At 39.5% G+C, this 22294-nt stretch overlaps 1 protein-coding gene across 8 annotated transcripts in view; it reads left to right on the plus strand.

Moving 5' to 3' along the window:
• Positions 1–22294, plus strand: part of Dip2c (disco interacting protein 2 homolog C) — a 417859-nt gene that overhangs the window by 282473 nt on the left and 113092 nt on the right. For all 8 annotated transcript variants that reach the window (XM_015998738.3, XM_015998740.3, XM_015998739.3 and 5 more), the window contains 7 exons: positions 4899–5022; positions 5374–5483; positions 5664–5766; positions 7849–7913; positions 12119–12212; positions 12345–12464; positions 14217–14331. In XM_015998738.3, the coding sequence (XP_015854224.1) occupies positions 4899–5022; positions 5374–5483; positions 5664–5766; positions 7849–7913; positions 12119–12212; positions 12345–12464; positions 14217–14331 (731 nt within the window). The remainder of the gene's footprint in view (positions 1–4898; positions 5023–5373; positions 5484–5663; positions 5767–7848; positions 7914–12118; positions 12213–12344; positions 12465–14216; positions 14332–22294) is intronic.

The following is a 22294-nucleotide window of genomic DNA, read 5'->3' on the forward strand; positions in this document are numbered from 1 at the left end:
AGAACATAGGAGCCTGTTGCCCTGTGCAGTTTTCTTATTTTTACCTCACTGTTCTTACTTAGGAACAATTGGAAATGGAATAAGACAAGTGTATGAGTAGGTAATAAAGTATGTGAAGCCTAATTCTTGCATCTCCTTGTTCAACATCCACTAGAGTTGCCATAAGGGCCCCATTGAACACTCCTTGTTCTCAATCCTAAAAATTGTTTAATGCCTAAGTAACAACTCCCTTATTTTTTTTTTTCTCTAATTCTGGTAGTGAAAGGAAAACATCTAGGCATTTTTACTGAGAAGTTAGTGACCCAACTTATAGTTTGAGTAGGACAGGGGAGGGGGACAAGAGAAAACCAACCTACAATCTTGTCAGTGGGACTTCAATTGTCATTGTACATCTGTGTGACTGTCACTATCTCATGGTGTCTGAACCTGTATGTATTTCTGTCAGACAAGTGACTTTACAAACCTGAAAAGTAAGTTAGGCCAAGATGTCCTTGAGGAACAAAGGTTATCCACAGGTGTGATGATGTGGGTACCAAGTGATAGCTACTGCACAGATCTAGCCAGGCTGGCAGAATGAAAAATCTGACTATGTATTTGCCAGTGATGACAGAATGAACTAGCCTGTTCTTTCCTGGTCATTCCCTTCCTGCTGTATCTTAAACAGCTGCGTAACAGCCATAGCGATCTGTTGCTGCCTGAACCTTTGTGTATGCCATCAAGGGTATCTGGCTTTCTCCAGAGGGCTCTAATCATGATTGATTGGTTGCTTGTGTTAGTAAATGGGGACCTGGGACACTCGCCTGTAATCATAGCCCTAGGGATGCTGAAACAGGCAGGTTGCCCTCAAGGAGACCAATGTGGGCTATTGAATGAGACCCTATCTGGAAACAAACAAAAACGAAGAATGTTTCCAATACCATTTCAGATGGGACATCTGGAAGGAATAATGTCTGAGTCTTATATGCCTGCCACTTTATATAAACAAAGTGGCATTTTGAGAGAGGCACTCGGTAGATTTGGGGTCTTGAACCACAGAAATAGAAAGAAAATAGGAGTGGAGCTGCAGAGGGCTGTGGAGAGATGAGGGACAGCTGCTTGCCAGGGTGAGGAAGGGCTGCTCCAGAAAGGGTGTCCTCTAGCTGAAGTATCCTTGTATACACAGATGGCAGACACCTGGGATTCACTTTATTATATGCCTGGATATGGTATGTGAGTGTTCCTTAATGTGTATAGACATCCAAGTATGTATCTGGGGATGTGTGTGACCATAATGTGTATTCACGTGCGAGTTATTGTACATGGGTGGATATGTTCCTGTGTATGTGTGCGCATGTGAGCGCATACAGCATATTCGCTTGTGTTGGAATAATAAACATTTTCTGTGAGTATGCACTTGTACAGTGAGGATAATTTATAATTATTAACACTGCATGATCTACACATGAGGATGCTTTTTCTTATCTCTGACATCTGTGTGTGCTTGAAGGTTACCATTATAAACACAGCTAAAAAGACATTAATTGATAGACCTATCTTAGACAAAAATTTGATACGATGATGTGAAGAGTTACTGCCACAGAGGCCACACACAAGCGATTTCTAAACAATGACATTATCAGTTAGCCTTTTCTATGTTGAAGAAATTTTTGGAAATAAAAGAAATATTTGAGTTCAGATTTGGTGTAGCTTTTATTAAATGGGAAAATTTACGAACTTTGATGATAAAGGGAGTAATCATCTGCTGCCCTTAGTGTTACAGAACTGCCAGGGGTATGATAGATAGAGTTATGGTGACACAGCCTGCCTCTTCTCTCCTCTGAGTATGGTGTGTCCCCATATTTGCTCTTACCTGAGAAAGAAACTACCTGTCAGAGCCATGCTTATTTTTAGGGGCAAAGTACTTGGCAGATGATGTCAAGGTCAGAGTGTGTGTCTGGGAGGATTTATCTCATTTCACATCCTGAGATGTGGTGACCATTTCTCTGGCTTGGACTCTCATCTAGCCAGATGGAGGCAGATACCTTTCCAGGGACCTTGTAGACCACAGGAAGCCATTGCTGCTATGTGGATTTGTAGCTGTTTATCCTGTTCTTGGGTCAGGAGGAGAGACTGTAAGAACCACAAAGTTCTTCTTTGCCTTTTGTTTTGATACAGTCTGATGCATCACCTCATCCCATCATCTTGCTTGAATGTTGGATGTAGAAGGTTGTAGATGAAGCTGGCTCTAGTATGTGTTTGGTGTTACCTGAGGGGTAGACTATCTGAAGCTTATGTCTAGCCCCTGGAGAGGCACTTTGTAGAATAGGAGGTGCAACTAGAGACATTTAATACTGATGGCAGTCTTGAAATCTCATATGACTTGCACTCTTATATTGCAGGGCTGTCCTCCTTCTCTTCATGCCATTCTCCTCTCCCACTTCTCACGCTCCTTCTCTCTCTCTCTCTCTCTCTCTCTCTCTCTCTCTCTCTCTCTCTCTCTCTCTCTCTCTTACAAACTGTTTGGTCTATGGCTCAGGCTTACTGCTAACTAGCTCTAACATCTTAAATTAACCGATTTTTATTAATCTATATATTGCCATATGGCTGTGGCATTATCAGTAAGCTGGTAGCTTGATCCTTCCGTGGCTAGATGACATCTGCCCAACTCTACCTTTTTTCTCCCTGTATCTCTCTTGGATTTCCTACCTGGCTATAACCTGTCTTGCCATAGGCCAAAGCAGCTTCTTTATTAAACAATGGTAACAACACATATTAACAGCATACAGAAAGACCATTCTACAGTATTGAAATTTATTTTGTTTTGTTTTGTTTTTCAGAGAAGTAATTTAATATTAGGGGAACAGATACTGATAACAGGTAAATTCAGCCAAGATATATAGATCATATTAAAAACACAAGCAGATTCATTGGAGATAGAGAGCTAAATAAATTATATACATACAGTTCTAAGTAAAAAGATACTATAAATTTTGCAGATAAAAAGTTTTTTTGAGCTTGAAAGGAACAAAGATGTACACATTTCATGATGCTCCTTGCATATAATTTTTTCACCCCTCTTAGTAGTATTTATGTCCAAACATGTTGCTCTTTCTCTTTTTAAAATTTCTCTCAGTACTGGGGATTGAACAACCCAGGCATTCATACATATCTAGCAAATGCTCTTTGAACTTAATTATGTTCCTAGCTTTTAGGGGTCTATTTATGTATTTGAGTTTATTGTTTGGGGTAGGGGAAGGTTGGACTCCTGGCATTAGGCCCAAGGTCAGAGTGTCATACCCTCTTATCTGTATGTATGCTGCAGGTAGCTGTGTGTAACTCTGACCCCTGTCACTCCCCACTGGGAGACAGCTGTGGTGTTGGCCTGACTCAGCAAGGCATTTATAAGCTTGAGAAGCAGCCAGCTTCCTGCTGCTAAAACCTACCTCTTCTGCCTGCCTCACCTCATCAGAGGAGTAGTGTTTGATCTTGACTTTACTTGAAAACAGTATTGCAACAATAAAAAGCCCCACAAAAATGTCTCTAAAATAGGAACTGACTCCGTATAGTGAAGTCCACATCACTTCTCTCATTGCAGGGTTGTGTTAATTATGCAATTAGCTTGTTGGCTGTTGCTCCCTGAAAAAAAATCCATGTAAGGTGACTATAGATTTTAAATCTACATTAGAAAAAGTATAATCCAAACACTTAGCAGACAGCAGTTTTGAAATGTTAATGCTGATGAATACCAAACCACTCTGCTTTGCCCAGTGATTTCCTGGGACAGGCAGGAGAGTCAACAAGCCAGACTTCCTGAAGGTTGTTCATAGGGTCAAGCTGGGTGTAGCCTCAACTCTTTTATACCATGATATGTTTTTAGTTCCAAAAATGCTGGATACTCTGAGACTGATTTTTTTTCAAGCCAACATCATAGAAGAGCTGATGGGAGAGCAGTTGAATCTAGGTGACTAGGTTGCTCATCATCTATCTTCATGAGAAGCAAGCTAGGTATAGGGACAGTAAAACTCACACTGAAAGGCAGCTACTGAGGCTGTTGTAGCCAGGGACAGCCCCATCTGTGACATCTGCTGAAAGGTGACATTTAGTCCTGGCAGCTTGGTGCCTTTCTAAGCTTTCTGTCTCCAGAGTTATTGCCCTGGATCCATAGCACATTTTAGTGTGTGTTGGTCACTCCATTGAGATGTGACATATGCAACATTGAAAAGGTGATCCTGGTTGTCATTACTCTGGATGAAGATTCCTCTTGGTTCTATAACCTACTAGGTGTGACATCTCTATAACCAGTCTTGGAGTGTGTCAAAAGGTTGCTAGATGTTCATGTTATAGATAATTTCTCTCCACAGTAATGAAACCTTAGGATCATTGTCTTTGTTTTTTAATTAAAAAATTTTATAGAATATATTTTGATCATATTATCCCCTCCCATAACACCTCTCAAATCCTCTCAACCTTCCTACCCACACAACTTGTTTTTATGTGTGAACACATACTTATGAGCTCTCTTGCTCTTTCAATCTCCTCTCTCTCTCTCTCTCTCTCTCTCTCTCTCTCTCTCTCTCTCTCTCTCTCACACACACACACACACACACACACACACACACACACACACACACACACAGTTGGAGGAGAAGGGTCTTGGGGAGGGTAGTCATTTCCATGCAACCCTAGATGATAAGGCAGTGCTTTGGCTAGGAGTACAATTTGGTCTTAGATTCTTGTTATTTGAGACAGGGTTTCTGTGTGTAGCCCTGGCTATCCTGGAACTCACTCTGTGGACCAGGCTGGCCTCAAACTCACAGAGATCTGCCTGCCTCAGCCTCATGAGTTCTGGGATTAAAGGCATATGCCACCATTGCTGGACTTGTCTTAGATTCTGATCTCTTTCCTTGATCACCTTTCAGGATGCAGGGAGCCAGCAGATAGGTTTCTTGCTTGGAAGCTGTGGAGTAACTGTTGCCTTGACTAGTGATGCCTGTCACAAAGGACTTCCAAAAAGCCCAACAGGAGAGATCCCACAGTTCAAAGGTATGCCACAGAGTCCCTGAGATTTGCTTCCCCTTTCAATCTTTCATTCTGTAGACTGGCTCTTCACTTGTGGAAGAATGTCCTGTTGAGTCTAGAACAGAACTTTTCTGGCATGTCAACATTTCTGATAATATGTGTAGCTCATAACCTGTGGGGTGAAATGATGTGGCTGGTGGTGTCTTGAACACTTTTGATGATACTGTCTTCAGTTTAACATATGGGAATGCCAGAGATTCCATGTAGGCTGAAGTGGTGTTTGAAAGCAAGCTCTGTAATCAGAGAGAAAGAAATTCTGCAGACCTGTTTTCTAGGCCCTGTTTACTTAAAAGGAATTTATGATTTATTTCTAAGGTTGGCCAAAGCTGCTATGGTTTGTCACAGAATCAAAACACCTCTCTAAACCTCCTCGAGACTGGTTTCCACACATCAAAGATGCAAATAACGACACAGCTTATATTGAGGTAAGATGGATATCATCCTTCCCCAGGGTCTGGATGTCTATACTAGAAAAAGGTGTGCACTTCTCTTCATTACACTAGTTCCAGTATGGGGAGACTCACAATATCTCAACTAACTAGAAGCTATTGAGTGGGGACCAGAAATGTGTCAAATCTCTTTCCATACTTTTTGTCTCGTTTCAGTATAAGACGTGTAAAGATGGAAGCGTTCTTGGGGTGACTGTGACGAGGATAGCACTTCTGACACACTGCCAGGCACTCACACAGGCCTGCGGCTATACAGAAGGTGTGGATGGCCCTGAGACTCCCTTGGATCTGGGTTTTTGGAGATGTCCCACTGACCAGGGATGCCTGATGGCAAGCCAGCTTGTATGGTTCCAACTGGTACTCATAAAGTAGTAATCTGTTTGTGCCCAATTCCATCCATCAGTTTGTGAACTTTAAGTAGTTGAATTAGTGTGTCAACTTGAACTGGTGTTACAGAGACACAGGAACTGCAGTGGAAAGTCTGAAATGAGAATGCTGGCAATGGTGGGCTCTACCATCCTAGATAATGCATTCTTACTGTGTCCTCATATGACATTTTCTATGTGTACACCTATGGAGCCCTGCCCATGTCCTCATTTAATATTTATTATATTCTTGAAGGCTCAGCCCCATAAAAAGTGTTAAAACTTTACCAGTGAGTTTGAAGATGTGTGGTTCATTTCATAGTTGGCACACATGTGCTAGTCCCCACCAGCATGTGAATCTTTGGAAGTTCTTTCTCTTTAAGTGCCATGTTTTAGCCCACTCCTCACTATTGAATAAGAAGTTTTGAGAATAGGTTTTTAAGCTTTACTGGAGAACAGTTGTTTTTCCTGATGTGTTTTCTCTAGTTATGAGAAGCAGAGGTAGAGTGCATAGCAGTAACCATGATAATAGGGTTGAGTGGACACAGAGAAGGAAGAGCTAAAGCAACCCCTCCAAGAGCCTCTGGCTTGTTGCTCCAACTGCCTTTACAGGGAGGGCATAGTCACAGCAGATAACTCTACACTGACGTCAGTTTCTGAGACCTGAAGAAGCAAGTAGTGGTCCCTAAACCTACTTCTAAGTGAATTTCCTTTTTCCCTCTGTTCATGTCATCTTCCCATTCTTGTCCTTTTAAAGAATAATTTGTCTGTTAGACATGCTCTATTAATGGTTATACTGTTTAACACTTAGAGACACATATACTCTGTTCTCTGCTATTCTTTTTGTTAAAACATAGTGACTTGTGTATCCTGGCCTTTGAAGTTCCAGGGCTGTCACCCTTTATATATGAGAAGCAAATATAAACACATACATATATAAATTTTCTCTACTTTAAATTTATAAAAAGTAATCTGGGATATTTTCTTTAAATATCTGTATTTCAAATTAGTCTATCTGGTCTACCTCCATATTTTAGTCTCTGATCGGAGAACAGGCGAAAGAATGTTTGAGCCTTTGATAAATATTGCCAGAAGGAATGAGGAGACCATAAGACCTAACATTGGTAAATGCCCAGGACTCTGAGAAGTGACTGGGAGCCTGTGTACAAGTGACTGAAGTGCCCAATGAATCAATTTGATAAGAACAAGGTCAACTGAAGATCTAAAATCCTCAATGCCAAGCTATCCAGCATCATTTCCTTGGTCTTTGGAAATAATTTTCAACAACATATTTTACACGTTTTCCCCTGTTCTTTCCCCTTTGGAATTCTCATTGCCATGCTGCTTCAATATTACACCATCCCTATCTTGAGGAATCTCACCTCCTTTATTGTCCTACCCGTGCCACTATTAAACATTTCTAATATGACAAAGCAAGCCTATGCATTGCCAAAATCTCTTCCCCCCTCCATGTTTCCCTGTTATAAAAATTAGGTCACATGTGGGAGAAATTAAAAGAAAGCCCCAGGAAGGCAAAACATAAATAGGATGGTTAATACTGTGTTTGGGGATGTGTTGTTATGTGACAGCGTTTTAGAAGTCTCACTATATGCACAAGCTGGCTTTGAATTAGCTGTGTAGCCAAGCCTTGTGATCATCCTCTCTCAGCCTCTCAAGTGCTGTCATCACAGGCCTGCACTACCATGTCTGATAATGGGAAGATGTTTTGCAGTGATGGTATGTGGGCAGCAATTGCTGTTCACTGACATGCCCAAATATTATCCTGAAAACACTCTCTAGCCAGGCCAGCACTGCTTAGTCATCTGTAAATGACTGTAAAATTTCTCTAAAGACAAAGTAATATGGTATTCTTCTAAGATCCAGGATGGCCCCTCAGGTGATGGGTTTTCCTTGTAATTTCACTCATGCTGCTCTATCATGTCAAGTAAAACTGTGATTTTTTTTTTCTTATATAGCTGAAACAATTGTGAATGTTCTAGACTTCAAAAAGGATGTGGGGCTCTGGCATGGCATATTGACAGTAAGTAAGCCCTCTTCATGCCTCAAAGTATCATTATGAAAGTGTGTCCAACATCTGCAAAGTCTCTTCTCACATTGTAAACATAGAAATCTTGTGTTAGGAGTTATAATGTCCACTCAGCCAGTTTACTGCCATAGTACAGTAAAGACAGCTGGACTCAGAAAAACTGTATATATACCCATATATTGAGGTAACAGCTACAAGAATGGCATTTTTAAGGCCCATTCAAATCTTGTGAGCTTTGAAGGTTTCCTGCTGATGTTACCAGTGCCTTATCTGTCAAGATCACTTTCCCATTCTCTGCAGAATGTTCTTACTGGTTTTCTAAGAGTTGGGAAATTTGCTCTTAGATTATTTGCAAGGGAAAAAAAGGATTTTAGACTTGGCCTTAAAATGAAACTTTATCATACATTATGGACAGATGTTCATCTTATTATCAGTGCCACTTGCAAAGTAATTACTGAGCTGGCTGTGGGTACTTTAGGAGAGAAATGACCTTAGATTTTGAAGGTGTTTTGGGAGAGAGAGAGAGAGAGAGAGAGAGAGAGAGAGAGAGAGAGAGAGAGAGAGAGGAAGAAAGGAAGAAAGGAAGAAAGGAAGAAAGGAAGAAAGGAAGAAAGAGAGAAAGAAAAAAACACATGCTTGGGATTCCCCATCTATCTCATATGGGGCAGTTTTGACTGACTTGTTTGTTTTTTTAGTAGTTTCTTATGCCTAAACATCATTTATTTTCTGAAGTAGAAAACTGCAGTAATTTTTACATAAATGGTGACAATATAAATATTGCAGTTTACTATTTGTTGGTGAGCCAAATCTATTAGTATGATCCATTAACATAAAAGTATCTTGTAGATAGTCCAGTAAGGCTTACTTCTGACATCTGGATACTTTTATATGTGGAGATGCAGAAAAATAGTTCAAAATGTTGGCACTGCTGGTATGTGCTGTTGCAGAGGGAAAAACACAGGTTTGGGGTTATAGAATTAAGAAAACTGTTGTAGCTGAGACTCTAGTGAATGTCATATTTATGTGTACAAGACCCTTTTTTCAGCGCTGAAAATTAAGTCCAGGGCTTTTTTAATCTTAGGCAAATGAGCTACAACCGGGATATTGTGTTTTGTTTTTTTGTTTGTTTGTTTGGTTGGTTGGTTGGTTTTTTTTGTTTTGTTTTGTTTTGAGACAGGGTTTCTCTGTGTTAACAACCCTAGCTGTCCTGGAACTCGTTTTGTAGACTAGACTGGCCTTAAACTCATAAAGATCCTCCAGCTTCTTCCTCCCAAGTGCTGGGATAAAAGGTATGTGCCACCACACTGGGCAGGGTTTTCTTTTTGAGATAGAGTCTCGGCTAAGTTATCTAGAGGGGCCTTGAATGTGGAATTATCCTGCCTCAACCTCCCAAGTAGCTGGGGGGCCTAGCAAAAATTCATCTATTAATAGAGTCAAATGGGAATAGTCTTACCTGTTGTGTTTGGCATAAGAATGATGGGCTTGGTATTGAGTAAGCACATAGCCGGTCTGTTTTTGCAATGCATGTGGTTCCATTGTCACATCCTCAAGAACGGAAATGGTTACTATTACAGTTAGTACCTCTAGTGCACATGCCATGGTTCTGATTATGCATTGTCTTCTGTGTCCCTGCTTCCCAGCGCCCTCAGACAGTATCACCAATTCTGCTCAAGTGGCTCATTTGTTGACCACACACTTTAATTCTGTTGTTCTACATCCCTGTCTGCAGTACCTGGCAATTTGTGAGTCTCTTTTGTTGACTTCTCCTAAAGCCAGATAATTGAACACATTGTAGCATATGCTTTGCCTCATCCTGACGGTGCTTTGGTGGTGCTTAAGCTCCTCCCCAGAACTCAATAGGAAGAAACACCCAGAAGCTGAGTTTGCATAGGTTCTGTGGAGAACTCATTCCTGGTGGGGGATGTATGGTGGTCTTTTCGTTTTCTTTGGAGCTTCTTCCTTTGAGGCTGTGATTCTCCAGGGCATAGAAGCCAAGCCAAAGCACTGACTTGATGTTTACAGTCTGTAGTACTTCCTAGGGCTGTGCTGCAGATCAATATATCTGCAAGGCATGTGAGTCTTAATCACAACGTTTGTGCATTGACCATTTTTATAGTCAACTTTCATCATCCACTTTAAGGAACTAAGAGTCTCAATCTGTGGTGGCAAGGCTGGATGGAGACTGTGGTTCTGAGACCTTTCCAAAGTTGGTTGTTTATTGTCTGTTAACTAGCCACATTAATTTTGGAGATGGCTATTATACTCTTCTTTAAAAAGGAATCAGACTAAGAATAAAAAACTGTAAAGCTAAGTGAATATATTTGTTTGTAATTGACAATTACATGTGTAAGTAATCCTGTGTGACTTTCAGTATATGTAATATGTGTTAAGATAAGAGCAGAGTAATTGGTGTGGGCATATGTATCATTGTTATTCCAGAAACATTCAGAATTTCTCTAGTAGTTACTCTGAAACTATCAATCTTGTCCACCTTTGTTATCCTACTGTGCTATAGAAAATTAAAAGTTACCATTTCTTGGTCATTTGACTAAGATTAAGTGTAGAATATTAGAGGATAATCTTCCCATCTAGCTGTATCTTGTGTGCATTTACCTCTTCATTCCATTCTAACTCCCATTTCAAGCTTCTAATAACACTACTGTATTTACCTCTTCTTTGAGATCAACATTTTAGCTTCCACATATAAATAACACCATGTAGTATTTTGTCTTCCTATGCCTGACTGATTAACATAATGTCCTCTGGTTATATTCCTATTGCAACACACGACAGGGTTCCATTCTTATATCTTCAAAATATTCCACTATGTATATGTATCACATTTTCTACCTATTCCTCTATTGATAGATACCCAGGTTAAATAAGTATCATGGCTGTTTGAGACAGTGCTACAGTGAGCTCATGAGTATGATGTCTCTTCAACATACTGATTGCAGTTCCTCTGTAAATATGCCCAGTAGTGATCCTGATAGATCACATTGTAATTGTCTTGTTATTATTGTTTCTATTTGGTTTTTCACTATGGCTATATGAATGTACATTCCCACCAAGTTTTTTTTAAGATTACCGTTTTTCTGAGTATTTACTAGCCTTTCTTTCTTCCTTTCTCTCTTTCTCTCTTTCTCTCTTTCTCTCTTTCTCTCTTTCTCTCTTTCTCTCTTTCTCTCTTTCTCTCTTTCTCTCTTTCTCTCTTTCTTCCTTCCTTCCTTCCTTCCTTCCTTCCTTCCTTCCTTCCTTCCTTCCTTCCTTCCTTCCTTTCTTTCTTTCTTTCTTTCTTTCTTTCTTTCTTTGTAATAGCCATTCTGAGAGGGGTGATAACTATTTTAATTTTGACTTCCATTTCCCTGGTTTGCTGTGATGAGCATTTTTCATAAATATCTTAGGTATTTATGTATCCTCTTCTTATTTGGAGTGTATATGGTGTGTTGTGTGTATGTTATGCTTTGTGTATGTGCCTACATGCATGTGTGTGGCATATATACTTGTTAGCGTAGATGTATACAGGTTCCTGTGCACATGTGGGCATAGAAGCCAAAATTAAATATCTAATACCTTTATCTTTTTGAGACAGGGTCTTTTCTTTCTGAAGCTGAAGCTCATTGATTGGATTAGGCTGACTAACCAATGAGCTTCAAGGATTTCCTTGTCTATGCCTCTTTACTCCCCCAAGTGTGGGAGTTACAGACATATAGCACCATGTACAGCTTTTTCATGGGTACTGGAGGATCAGAATTTATGTTCTTATGCTTGCCTGGCAGACACTTCACCAACTGAACTATTTCCCCAACCCTATGCATCGCTTTTGAAAAATGTCTTTTGAGGTTCTTTTTAATACAAAATTTTAATGAGAAAAGGATTTGGAACTTAAATTGTTTGACTCGATCAGGAGTAGTTGAGGAGTAGAGAAGATGAGCTAATCTCCAAGAGGTCACTTTGTCTAAAAGGATTGTACCTAAGTATACCTTAATAATATTGAGCCTCACTTGAATCAGCTATCTGCTTGTCTCCCAAAAGCTCCTCTTGCGTTTGTCAACTGCAGTACATCCTTGAGGTGCTCATGTTTATTCTTTTACCTGCTGAGCCATGGCTTACTTGTTTTCTCTATATCAGAACAGTGAAACCCCTCATCTTGTATCCCAACCTCTTTTCTTACCTCTTGTGTTTATCATTGGTTTCAGAGTGTCATGAACATGATGCATGTCATCAGCATCCCGTACTCGCTGATGAAGGTAAACCCTCTCTCCTGGATCCAGAAGGTCTGCCAGTACAAAGGTTGGTCTCTCCTGGGTCTGTGGGTGATTTGGTGACAAGATAATTCACCATTCCCCATGAATTGCAATTACCTGTCTTTTTCAGCTTCACACAGACTGGTAGTGACATATCAACTTCTATTTTCCTTTGTAGCAAAAGTGGCTTGTGTGAAATCAAGAGACATGCACTGGGCACTTGTAGCACATAGAGATCAGAGAGATGTCAACCTGTCCTCCCTTCGCATGTTAATAGTGGCTGACGGAGCAAATCCCTGTAAGTGAAGCATCAATTGTAGATTCCAAGATGGGCAAGCGTCAGAGTTCTTTGTTTTCCACATGTTGTTCTTATCACTTTGATGTTTTTATTGTTGTTGTTTTCCTAATCTGTGTCTTGGTTGAGATTATCTTAAAATAACCAAGCAGTATTCTTCTTAAAGACCAGGATAACAGAGTGGTTAAGGACAAGGTGTTTACAGGCTGCAGGCCTCGAATCAAAAGAAACATTCTGGTTCTATAGAGATAGTTCTTTTTTGAATTTTGTTTTCTCATCTCTACAATGGTAACCAGAGCATAATTCTTGAGGATTAAAAGAGTCAATTCCGCCGGGCGGTGGTGGCGCACGCCTTTAATCCCAGCACTCGGGAGGCAGAGCCAGGTGGATCTCTGTGAGTTCGAGGCCAGCCTGGGCTACCAAGTGAGCTCCAGGAAAGGCCCAAAGCTACGCAGAGAAACCCTGTCTCGAAAAACCAAAAAAAAAAAAAAAGAGTCAATTCCTAGGTATAGTTCTTTAGCAAAGAATAAAAACTTAGGAAATACTGTTTTATGGTCTACTATAGTTGTATTGATCAGCATTAAGGTTGCTCACTTTATTTATTTATTTATTTATTTATTTATTTATTTATTTGTTTGTTTATTTATTTGTTTATTTATTATTGGTTTTTCAAGACAGGGTTTCTCTGTGTAACAGTCCTGGCTGTTCTGGAACTCACTCTGTAGACCAGGCTGGCCTTGAACTCACAGAGATCCATCCACCTGTCTCTGTCTTCCAGGTGCTGGGAAAAGGCATGCACCCCTCCGCATCCCAGCTAAGCTTTCATTTTTAATAAACCTTTGTTATAAAATACTTTAATGAAAACTCAGATATAATAAGTTAGCATTTCTATAAAATATTCTTTAAATGCCTTGAAATAGCCTGTTTTTGTGAAACAGGTCTATAAAGTCAGAAGCCATGTGTCAGACTAGAACTGAATGAAAGACTGTTTCTCACCTCATCTGTAAACCGTGCTTAGCTGTATTTCTAAATTAAAGCAGGCTATGCTTTCTTGATGCCTGATGGGTGAAAGTGAACTTAGAAACAGATATAAACTTGGTTTATAAATGATTCCTTCACTTCTAAAATAATTGGATAAACAATGAACTAATTAAATAATTAATTTTAATATACATCACCACAGAACATCTTGCATCAAACAAAGTAAATTTGTATTTGAAAGTCAGCTATTTCATGGCTTCTTAGCAATTAATGCAAATTTATCTAAAATACATTTTCTTTGTTTAGATTGACACATTTTTCTGGAATTTGCATACTGAAGGTGGTAGACCAGGTTTCAGGAAAATTAATAAAATAAATTCATTAGTCAGCAAAGAATTCTTTAATATTATGTATAGAAGTTGCAGTTTTTGAATTCTTTTTTTTTTTTTTTACATTTTTTCGAGACAGGGTTTCTCTGTGTAGCTTTGGCGCCTTTCCTGGAACTCACAGAGCTCCACCTGCTTCTGCCTCCCGAGTGCTGAGATAAAAGGCGTGGGCCACCACCACCTAGCTGAATTCTTTTTCCACAGGCTTACCAGTAGTATCTTTCAGTGTGACATAAATAATAAATTGTAGTTAATGTTTTGTTTCTCTATGATGCCTTACTCTGTTTATGTCCAAATCCTAACTTTAAAATTATTTTACTATTATAGAATAATTTTAAGTCAACCACAGTGTTACATTTATCTAACCATTGTTCCTCTTTCCCTCCAGGGTCTATTTCTTCTTGTGATGCATTTCTCAATGTCTTCCAGAGTAAAGGCCTTCGACAGGAGGTCATCTGTCCCTGTGCCAGCTCACCAGAGGCCCTCACTGTGGCAATCCGGAGGTACTGGGTGATGTCAGTTATAGTAGACAGCTATCCTAATGGAACAACTGAAAGGGGGGAAGTCATGGTAGTTAGTGCTTAGTGTGAGCATAGGAATAGCCTTCAAGTTTTCCATGGTTAGGTAAGAATGGATTCTCTTGAATTTTCTAGATTGCTTAGTTAGAGAAATATTTCTGGTTTTCTCCAGTTTCATTGTCTTTCCCAAGTTGTTAGAACTCTGTATAAGGAATATGATTTTCAGGTTGCAGTACTCAATTTTCGTTGGCTTGTATAAATCTCTGGTTTTTAATTTAGGGAGTGGAATGAAGTAAATGTTGAACCATGATCCTAGATGTGTGGTTTCCTTTTTATCTCTACTTTTTTGGCCCATGGAAAAATGTATTTTAAGAAACTTAGCCAGATATAGAGAAGCACACACCTTTGATCCCAGCATTTGGGGGGCAGAGGCAGCTGGATTTCTGTGAGTTCAAGGCCTACCTGGTCTACATAGTGGGTTTCAGGACAGCTAGGCATCACATAGTAAGATCTGTTGCAAAAAAAAAAAAAAAAAGAAAGGAAGGAAGGAAAGGAAAATAAACCCAGGTTTTCTGAGCTTTTGAGCAACATGGTGGCATATCAGGATCTCTGAGGACTGTGATAACCAGCTGTCGCACAGCCTAACCATTAAGTATTCTGAGATGCTTTGGCTGGGAACAACATTACTCACTATTGATCATAAGTCACTCCAGTTTGCTTCAGAACAGTACAGTACAAGGGAGGGGAAGTAGTTATGGAGATGTAAAATTTATTCTACTCCACTTGGAAAAGCCCAGCCCTGTAAGAGGATACAAGGAAAGATCACCTGATCAGCATCATCAGTAATTGGATCTGGCTGTCAATCCCCACTTCAGCCTCTCAATTATCAACACTAACATAAAGAAATTTATGTTAGTTTAAAACCTGTTATTTTTCATTGTTTTGGGGCCTACCTCTTAAGTGGCTTTTTTATTCCATGTAATGGATGTATACTTCACATTGAGAACTCAGTGTTCAAAAGTAGAAGCTGTGCTTTATTTCAGTAGAAGAGAGTATGTTCCATCCCTAATTAAATTCAGTGGGTCATACACATGTGAAAACCAAAGTCATAAAAGTAGCAGGGAAACTTGTTTGGAAGAGGCTCAGCTTGAGATGAAGGGAGGGTAATTGGATGATGAAAACAACCAAAACATATTACACATGTTTGAAATTGTCAAAGAATTTTTAAAAATTAAAAATAGAGTTTCCTAAAAATGTTGATCTGGAGAGTGTTGTAGCTGGAGTCTTCTCCAGTCCTGCTCGGGCCTGCAGCTGCTCAGACCCAAGTAAACACACAGAGACTTATACTACTTATAAACTGTTTGCCCATAGCAGGCTTCTTGCTATCTATTTCTTATATCTTAAATTAACCCATTTCTATTAATCTATAAGTTGCCATGTGGCTTATGGCCTACTGGTACTTTACATCTTACTTCTTATGGCGGCAGCAGCTGGCAGCGTCTCCTGACTCAGCCTTCCACTTCCCAGAATTTTCCTCCCTTCTTATCCTGCCTGTACGATACTTCCTGCCTGGCTACTGGCCAATCAGTGTTTGATTTATCAATCAACCAGAGCAACACATTCACAGCATACAGAAGACATCCCCAGCAGAGTATATTAGTTACTTTTCTTGTTGCTGTAATAAAATATTTGACAAAAGCAGCTTAGCAAAGGAAGGGCTCATTTTTGTCTCACAGATTGAAGATATAGTCCATTGGGGCAGGGAAGGCATCGTAGCAAGACTGTGTGAGGCAACAGTTTACATTGCATCAATAGCCAAGAGGCTAAGGCAGATGAATGCTGGTGTTCAGCTAGCTTTGTCCTTTTTGTTCAGTTGGACCCCCGGTTTTGATACCACTTTTCATTCAGAATGTATCTTCTCTCCTCAGTTAAACCTTTCTGCAAATACCATTACATCTGCCCCTAAGAGGTTTATTCCCTAGGTAATTCCACTTACAGTGAAGTTGACAATTAAATTTACCCATTACAGATAATGTCCATAGGTAAGAAAACCTGTGATGTTCTTAGATTTTTGTTATATTATTAACTAGAATGTGAGATTTTTGTTATATTATTAACTAGAAATGAAATTTTTCAAAGTATGAGCTACTTTTAATCTTGTCAGACTAGAAATTATGACTGTCACATCTTTAAATGGACGATGAAACATGTTATTAGCAAGAGACTAGCTAGTCTCCATCCTTTAGAAATATTATACTGTAGGTGCTCTCTGAAGAACCTGACATTTGTGTTTGACCTTGAAATGTGAAACACACTTAGGGTTGTATAGCACAGGAGATTAATCCAAATTATCCTCTTCCAAGATCAGTTTTTAAATGTGTTTGATTTGTGCTCCTAAGAGTAGATATCAAGAAGATGGAGCATCAAGTTTGGTGGGGGCCAAGGGTCTAAAGTCTTAAGTTTGAGCTCAGCTTTACTGATGCTTGGCCACATAATGTCACCAAAGCACTTGTTGTAGAACCTTAGTTTATTCCATGAAAAGTGAGAGAATTGGATACAGTAATCTCTAAATTGCCTTTTGTATAAATGTTTAAGATTTTACAATGTTGTTAAATAGAAACACAGCCACTAAAAAAGTCACAAATGTGATCCACATATAGATTTGACTGGATAATTTGCTCTTCCCAAAAATGTGTTCTTGATGGTGAGGTTTTCACTGTAGGTCTTAGATGTTATAAAAGATCATCACACACACACACACACACACACACACAAAAAAAAAAAAAAAAAGATCTAGGTTCATTAGTCTCAAAGGACACTGTTCATTTTCATCGCCATTTTTAAGTGGTGTTAACTGAGCAAAAGATGGAATATGTGATACAATCATTGGGGCTAATTTAACTGTTGTTAGTTTTGTTTTCTTGAAACAGAGTATTGATATGTTGAACTTGGACCCTGTTTTATTCTCTGTTCCATTGCTGTGAAGAGACACCATGACCAAGGCAACTCTTATAAAAGAAAGTATTTAACTGGGGCCTTGCTTATAGTTTCAGAGATTTAGTCCATTATCATTAATGCGAAAACCATGGCAGCATGCAGGCAGGCATGGTGCTGGGGCAATAACTAAGAGCTACATCCTGATCTGTAGGCAGCATACAGAGAGACAATGGGCCTGGCATGTGCTTTTTGAAACCTCAAAGCCAACCCCCACTGACATACCTCCTCCAACAAGGCCACAGCCTTAGTCCTTCTTGAATAGTGCCACTCCTTGATGAGCAAGCATTCAAACATATAAGCCTATGGGGGCCATTCCTATTTAAACCACCACAGAACCTTCCTGCCTCAGCCTTACAAGTGTCAGGATTACAAGCATTTGTTACCATGACTGGTTACCTTGTCAGAATTTTTGTCGAATGATTTCACTGACAAAGTCAGAGCCAGGCGGATCTCTGTGAATTCGAGGCCAGCCTGGGCTACAGAGTGAGTTCTAGGAAAGGCACAAAGCTACACAGAGCAACACTGTCTCAAAAATGAAAGAAAGAGAGAGAGAGAGGGAGGGAGGGAGGGAGGGAGGGAGGGAGGGAGGGAGGGAGGGAGGGGGGGGGTGCTGGGCACACAATGCACACCTATAATTGTAGCATTGGGAAACAGAGACAGAGGAAGATCTTTAGGTAGGACTTATTGGTCAGCCAATTCAGACAAACAGTTGAGCTCCAGGTTCAATGAAAGATCCTGTCTCAAAACATAAGGTGGAGAGTAATTTAGGAAGACACCCCATATCAATCTCTGACCTCTATGTGTGTATACACACACACACACACACACACACGATGTAGACACATATAAATTAAAAAGAAAAATATTATAACACTAAGTAGGTGCTGTAACATCTTCAGTTTATCCTCATTTCCATGAAGCACATCACTATGTATTCTCTGGAAACAGAGTAGAATATGAGTCCAAATTCTGTGTTCTGTGAGCAAGTATGTTGATGAAGTAATAAGTGCAACTATTTTCTATGGGTTTACAACACAAATTTTTTTCTTAGTTATCTCAACTAGTAGGAAATAATATATTTCTTGACAATTCAATTCTTGCCTACAATCTGGGTCTAAATTGGTTCCACTGAAAATCCAAGTGATCTAATCTCTAGAAATTACTTTACTTTCTTCTCTAAGTTTTGACTAAGTGAGAAAAGAAAAACAGCCCCTCACGGAGGACCTTGGTGTGTCCTTCCCTGAAGCTAGTTCCATTTCTCTTCCAGTGTCGGGGGACTACCTCTCCCCCATGGTGCCATCTTCCCTTTGTTAAGTAGAGAGCAAAATAGTATGCTTCTTCTCTGATGGTCCCATCTCTGTTTATGTTTCTGGAAGACAGTATTCCAGGGCCAGGGATACTTCAGTCCTTTAGAGTTTGCCTGGCTGAGTTTAGTTCATCTGTACAACGTCCTTTCCCAGTTCCTCTGAACAGTCTGGAAACCAGTGGAGGAATGGGAGTTGTATACTGACCCTGTTCCTTTCTGAGTCCCTATTCCAGGTACTCCTTCATTCTGCCACTGAAGCATATTCACAGGGAGTGATAACATGGCATATACGAAGGCCAGGAATGCTAATAACAAGTTCCCCAGGATACCCCCTAGGAAGACAAGCCCATGAGCATTAACCATTGCATGATTTGTGTAATTCTGCTATATAGTGTAAAGCTACTGTGGGAAATGTTGAGGAAAGGAAGTTTTTCCATGGATAATACAAGGAAAAAGAAGCTTTTGACTCATGCAAAGAAAGCCAAACTGTTCACTGTTACACGTACAAAGCATCATAAAGAAATTGTTGATATTAGAATAACCTCCATGTATAACCTAAAGCCAAGAGGGGTATTCCATTGGAATTGTGTACTGAAGATGATGAACCAAGTTAACAAAAACTAAAGAAACAATGAATAAAACTGGGAAGGGAAAGTTCTTAACCTTGTTCAGAATGGGTCTGTCAATATTCCAGTGAGCCCATGCCACTTAAAGCCATGATAATCTGGAAACAAGTAGAGATCTATCACTACAAAGTTGAGGGTATTGTAAATATTCATCAGGATGATTGTACAAATTTTTAAGAACAGGCACAGCATAGCAAGGTGTGATCCATACCCATATTAGCATATATTTAAATGCTAAGAAGGAAGAATAACCTGAACCCATGAGTTGAAGACAAGCCTGGGGAACATAGACCATTAGTTCCCCAAAAGAGATTGCATCAAGATTTTAAACATCTGTGGTGAAAATATATCTTCTGAACCCAAAGCAGTAATTTACTGACAAATTTAGTAAGGTCATTGTTGATGAAATGGAATGCCAGAACTAGTATGTAATGCTAATGAAACATTTATGTTACACTGTGTACATCCCAGAGAGACACTGCGTACAGCTGGCAAGACAGTCCCTATAAGGATAAAGGATGCTCATAAGGAATAATTGTGTGGGGACATAAAAAAGTCATCCCAAAGTTAACCTGCTATGAAAACCAAAAACCTGGCATATTTGTTTTAAAGCAGTGGTTCTCAACCTATGGATCACAACCCCTTTAGGGGTCCAGTGACTTGTTCACAGGATTGCATATCAGATATCATGCATATCAGATATTTACATTACATTTCTTAATAGTAGCAAAATCGCAGTTATGAAGTAACAACAAAATAATTTTATGATTGGGGATCACCACATATGAGGAACTATGCTAAAGGGTCACAGCATTAGGGAGGTTGAGAACTACTGTTCTAAAGGAAGGAATTTCTTACTATTGACTGCAATGAGTTGCCAAGGATGTGGTTCCTAATTGGTTTCAAAAACATTTCAACCTGACAGTGGCTGCTCAGGACAGTGAGGTTGGACTGGGTGACAGCTGCAAGGTTGTTATTCCTAGATGGCTATACTGTTTATCCTCCTAATGAAATGTTCATTAGGAAAGTGTTCTTGTCACATGCTTTCATGATTCTACCTATCTGACCAGGATATTGTAAATGGATAGTCAGTATAAAGCCACTGTCTTGAACAGGATATTAAGCAGCAGTAAACAGAGGCATGGGTATGGAAGGTGTTCAGAAGGGTAGGGTGTCATCTGTGAATTTACAGTGTTTGGAAGACAAACCCAAAAGACAGATATGCATGCTGCCATAAACTATTACCTAGGACTGTTTTGTGATAATAGTGAACGAAGTGGTTGTATTGATGGAGTCCATATGACAAGTGGTGTCAAGAGAAGGATGCCTAAGCTCCTTCTACAAAACATACACATCTTTAGAATCCATCAGTCTGCTGGAGGAAGTGAATGTTGAACTTTTTCCACATTAATAATGAGGCTCCAGTTAATCATTCATTCATTGAATATGGTAGAAGAGGTGATCATAGTAATAGTGATAGAGATAACACTTGTAAGTACCGACAATGGCATGGTGAAAAGGTAGGATGCACTTAAAGACTGGAACAACAATCATTTGTGACTACCCAAGACATCTATTAGTTTATGGAATTGGAAATCTCTACGAAAAGATCCTTGTTCATGAGACCATTGGCTCTGGATGAAACATTTTAAGCATTCATCTGGCAGATGTCTCCTTGTCCACGGAGAAGACTCCTGCTGCTTTACTGCTGCTTCTGATGCTTGTCACCAGACATATAATGTGTGGCCACTTCCTTATGGAAATAATAGCATCCCAGGTGGAGACTCATGGTTGCTACTGTTTGCTGCTGACAGGTGCTACAGGGATTATGCGGATGACACTAGGCAGTTTAGTTATGCTGACACATTACTTTTTCTGTGTAATAATGGTGTGCCCTATTTTGCACTGCTAAATATGTAACATGTGAGAATATTATTGCCCATTGGTATCACATAAATTTGGAGAGAGGACTGATGGTAATGCCAGATAACCACAGATTATCCAAATGGGTGACTGAAATGATGACATCTGTTTTTCTCAAAACTCAATGTATACCCACTATTTTTAATATCGTTTTAAAATACATGTAAAATTATCTTTGGGCTATATGAATAATATATGTAATATAAATGAATTTTTTGCTTACACATGTTTCCCATCCACAAAATATTATGCATATTCAAAAATTTCAAAATCAAGGCAGCAGCCAAAATTCAGAGCATTTCTTATTCCAAACATTTTGGGTCGGAGATACTCAACTTGTAATGCATATGTAGACATGTTTTTTTACTTGCTTTTTGGTGGTATTGAGGACTAAACCTAGGATCTCACATGCTTGACAAGCATTCCACCATCATAGGACATTCTCAACCTTGAAAAGAAAGGATTTTAAATGTTTTATCCTTGTGAAGCATTCATAAGTACAAGTGATACTCTATCTCTTCCTTTGTGGACTTCAGAATTATAAATGCATGTAACCAGATTTGAAACAGAGTGTTTCTTTTACATTTTAATCTTTTTTATTATGACACGGGTTTCACTATGTCGTTCTCCCCGGATTCAAACTAACTGGGTAGCCCAGACTGACTTTGAACTCCAAAGGCTGAGGTAGGAGGATCCTAAGTGCTAGGATAACAGGTGTGTGCCACCACGTCTGACAGAATAGTCTTTCTTCAACTCATACTAAAAGCCCTTAAAATGAAGCAGCAAGCTTTGAGTAGTGTTAGAAATTATAGTACAGTTTCTGAATCTAACGTTTTATTTCTAAATACTACCTTCACTAATTTTTGGATGACTGATTCATGCCCCAGAGGAGGCCTCTGGTTCTTTGAAGAAACACCCCTGCCTGTGGCTCCAAGGAAGAGCAACTAAGAGAATCAATGAAAGGAGATGCCTTAATTGATAATGTGTTTGCTATGTAAACATGATGATCTGAGTTTGGGTCCTCACCAGCCATATGAAAATCTAGGTGCAGTGGTACATGTCTTTATCCCAGTGCTGGAGAGTTGGAGATGGACAA

Source organism: Peromyscus maniculatus, chromosome 5 (genome assembly GCF_049852395.1).
Source record: "Peromyscus maniculatus bairdii isolate BWxNUB_F1_BW_parent chromosome 5, HU_Pman_BW_mat_3.1, whole genome shotgun sequence".
NCBI classification, from domain to species: domain Eukaryota; kingdom Metazoa; phylum Chordata; class Mammalia; order Rodentia; family Cricetidae; genus Peromyscus; species Peromyscus maniculatus.